Source organism: Propithecus coquereli, unplaced genomic scaffold (assembly GCF_000956105.1).
Source record: "Propithecus coquereli isolate 6110/MARCELLA unplaced genomic scaffold, Pcoq_1.0 Scaffold114, whole genome shotgun sequence".
NCBI lineage: Eukaryota > Metazoa > Chordata > Mammalia > Primates > Indriidae > Propithecus > Propithecus coquereli.
In genome coordinates, this window is record NW_012135414.1 from 2174306 (window position 1) to 2177746 (window position 3441).

At 57.2% G+C, this 3441-nt stretch overlaps 1 protein-coding gene across 1 annotated transcript; it reads right to left on the bottom strand.

Annotated features, from left to right (window-relative positions):
• Positions 1-455: 455 nt before the first annotated feature.
• Positions 456-833, bottom strand: HRCT1 (histidine rich carboxyl terminus 1). The gene has a single exon (XM_012655852.1). The coding sequence runs from the start codon at positions 831-833 to the stop codon at positions 456-458; it is 378 nt and encodes a 125-aa protein (XP_012511306.1).
• Positions 834-3441: the final 2608 nt, after the last annotated feature.

Genomic DNA, 3441 nt, shown 5'->3' on the forward strand with positions numbered 1-3441 from the left:
GGTTTTTATTTTCCTGGACTAAGGTACGAATGAATTGACTGTGAGCCCCTACTGCCTTCTAGAAACCGAAAGTGCAGTCTAGGGGCCTCTCCGGTGACTGCCTGAGAGGCTTGCAGCTGCCTCTTGAGGAAATCGGAAGATGAGCACACCCACCTGTGCACTGGCTCTGCCAAGACACCCTTGTGACTTCTGGGGCCCACTGGGAGGTATAGTCACAAGGTGGGTGTCCAGTGCCAAAGGACCAGCCCCGCTCTCCACCCCCAAATTCCCCAGTGTCTGCAGGGCCCCCCAGTGTCCCTCGGTGCACTGGGGCATAGTATGCAAATGAAGCCCCAGCAGGACCCAGGTCACAGTACCCCTCATTCACCCCAGAGATGCATCCTTCTACACGGTGGGTCCACTTGTCCTGGCAACGGATGGCAGGGACGGCAGGGATGGTATCCGCGGTGGCAGCCTCAGCGAGCATGGCGGAAGTGCTGGCGGTGGGGGTGGTGGGCGTGGGGGTGGTGAGGAGCATGGTGGAGGTGGTGATGAGGGAAGCCCGCGTTCCGCATGTGAGACACATGGCCACGAGGATGGTGATGGTGAAGGTGAAAGTTTCCTGGGTGGCCCTGGCGCCGGAAGAGCCACGGCTGGGCCCACCGGACTCGGTTTCCCCCTGCAACTGGACGGTTCCTCTCCACGTCATGGTCCTGCCGTCCATGGAAAAGGCAAGTGGCCAGCAGCAGCAGCAGCAGCAGGACAGCCACCGCAGCGCCTACGATCCATCCCGCGAGGGCCGTGCTCCCCAGGAGGCCTAGCACCTGGGAGCTGGATGGGCCCTCGCTGCTCATGGCTCCCCGCTCAGCCTCTGCTCAGCCCTCACAGCCACTGGACGTTGTTGTCTCAGCTCCTTTGGGCTGGACAGCAGCCAGGGAATGTGGGCGAAGTCTGTTTGGACTGGAGCTGCCTGCCAAGGGCCGGGCCGGGCCGCCGTTAACCCTGCGGAGGCCTGACAGGGAGGCCGGGAAGAGACAGAGGCACTGTCAGACCTGGTATGGTTGAGGGAAGAGCCCTGAGTGTAGAAGTAAGAAGTCGAGGCCTGCTCCACTCTGCCACCTGGCTAAGGGACGTCCCCACTCTGGGCTTCAGTTTCCTCCTGTAGGGATAGGATAGCACGAAGATTAAGAACATGGGCTGTGGAACCACACAACTCACTTGCTCTGTGATTGTGCACAAGTTACTTAACCTCTTTGTGCCTCAGTTTCCTCTTCTGTGATATGGCTAATACTACCTTCCTTGTAGGGTTTTCTGAGGATTAAAGGAGTTAAGACACATAAAGCACTTAAACCGTTCCCTGTCACATGCTTGCCATTGATACTATTGCAGTGGATTCGGACTAGATTACATGGGAGACATTGTCGTCTGAGAGTCTGTGATTCCCATCCTGTAGCCCAGAGTCCTCCGGGGCTAAGAGTCAGGTTCTGTCAAGTGAATTATCCTGAGTTCAGGGAGGCACCGCAGGCAGACTTTCGCCATCTGGTGAGGTCCTCCGCCCTCCTGGGCCTGGGAGGCAAGAGGGCCTGGGTGTCAGCCCCAGGTTGCTGGGAGCCAGGAAGGAGGCCGCTGGGCTCGTAGGCCAGGCCCCAGTCCCAGCCTCCTGGTTCCCAGTTCAACAGTCTCAATTGGCCATAAAGGGTATGCCCCTTGCTCTGCCCCACGCTCCCTGCCCAGCAGCTGTGAATGCCATTCCTGCCTGGTGGAGAAAGTACACAGTGGCCAGGATCTGAGCAGTCACCCCTCTCCTCCCCCTCCTGGTCCTAAGTCCCTGAGTTCCTCACAAGGAAGCATTCCTCCCATCCTGTTCCCAGGCCTCAGGGACAGGTGCTCACTCTCCCTGGGCAGACCTTTCTGCTGTGTGCTTGTTGGGCTGTTCTTGAAGCTCTTCCTCACACACAGTGGGGCCCCCAAAGCCCCAGCTCTGTGGCTCCCCAGGGGTCCCCCAGGCTGTGTCCCTGCCCCTCCCTCCAGGGTCCTCCTGGGTCTGTGCGCATCTCCCTGCCACCTGGAGGGATGTCTGCAGGCACCAGCGACGCTGCTAAGGCTGCTGCAAGCTCTGGCAGCAACTCCACCCCAGGGAACTTGGGCAAACCCCTTCCCCTGACCCAGCCTGTCTCCTCCTCTGTACGAGTCCCTGGGCAAGAGATGACCTCCAGGGACCCTTCCCCCTCTGACTCAATCCTAACAGAGTTCTCTCAGGGAGGCCTTGAACCCTTAGGGCAAACCCTCAATGGACGAAAAGGCTACGCATTCCCTTCAACCAAATTGGGCTCAGGAGACAGCAGGTCTAATGAATCTTAGGGCTTCTTTGGCCCTGGGGGAAGTCACTTGAACTTTTAATGATCCTGGAGTAAGAATTCCTCCTGCAGAATGCTGGGGCCTGGGGAGCCCAGCTGCCTTCCCACAGGGGGAAGTTAAGGAGGGAAGTCTGCTCTAAGGAGGAGGAGGAGGAAGTCAAATGGAATTTTCTTCTTCAGAACTTCTCCAAGGAGACTCCCACTCCACACCAGCCACTGGAGTGGGGGAAGGGGCCTGCAACCCGTGGACTTGAACTTCAGTCAGCGCGAATGGCCCTTGGAACCACCCAGACCCAGCCCTCACTGAGAGACAGGGAAACCCAAAGAAGGGGAGGGATGCGACTAAATTCCCCCAGCTTTGTGGGCTATTGTACACAGCCGGTACTCAATACAGCAGCAGTGCTGCAGTGAGAGGGCCTTCCACAGAGACAACGGGAAGAGGATGTGTGGGTGTGGATGAGCCTGAGGGGCAGGGATTGGGGGGACCCCCCACATACACAATAACTATTTTCTTAGGTGCAGTTTCAGTTCCCATCTAGACAGAAGACAGGATCCCAAGGCGGACATTTTACTAGATGCTTTGGGCACGTGGGACGAGGAGGCCAGGCATTGAGACTACAGTCCTCCGCGTGACTTCAGAAGTGACTGAAACCTTCCTGGAAGCTTGACTGGACACACGGGCTTGCAGGACTGATGGATTCCCTGCCTCAGGAAAGCTGTTCTGTGACCTTGTCGTTGTCTTTCTCCCCCAGGATGTGGCCCTCTGCACACTCCGCAAGCAGCCTTCCTCGCTAAGGAACGGGAGTTCCAGACCACGGGCTGATGGGCAAGCCTTTTGATGGGTAAGGTCTTATCATTTAGCTTCATGCCCATGCTTTCCAGGGTGCACGGGCTCATGAATACACCTGCATGCATATGTACACGTGTCAATCAACATTACACCAGCAACTGCGCGTGCCCACACTCATGTACTTATGCACACGTGCATACAAGTTCCAGACGAGCTCACAAACTTACTGCTTGTACTAGCTGCAGGTGGTTCTTGGTTGTCCAGCAATAGCAATCACATTGTTTTCACTAATTGGTGGCACCACCTAGTGGTGAC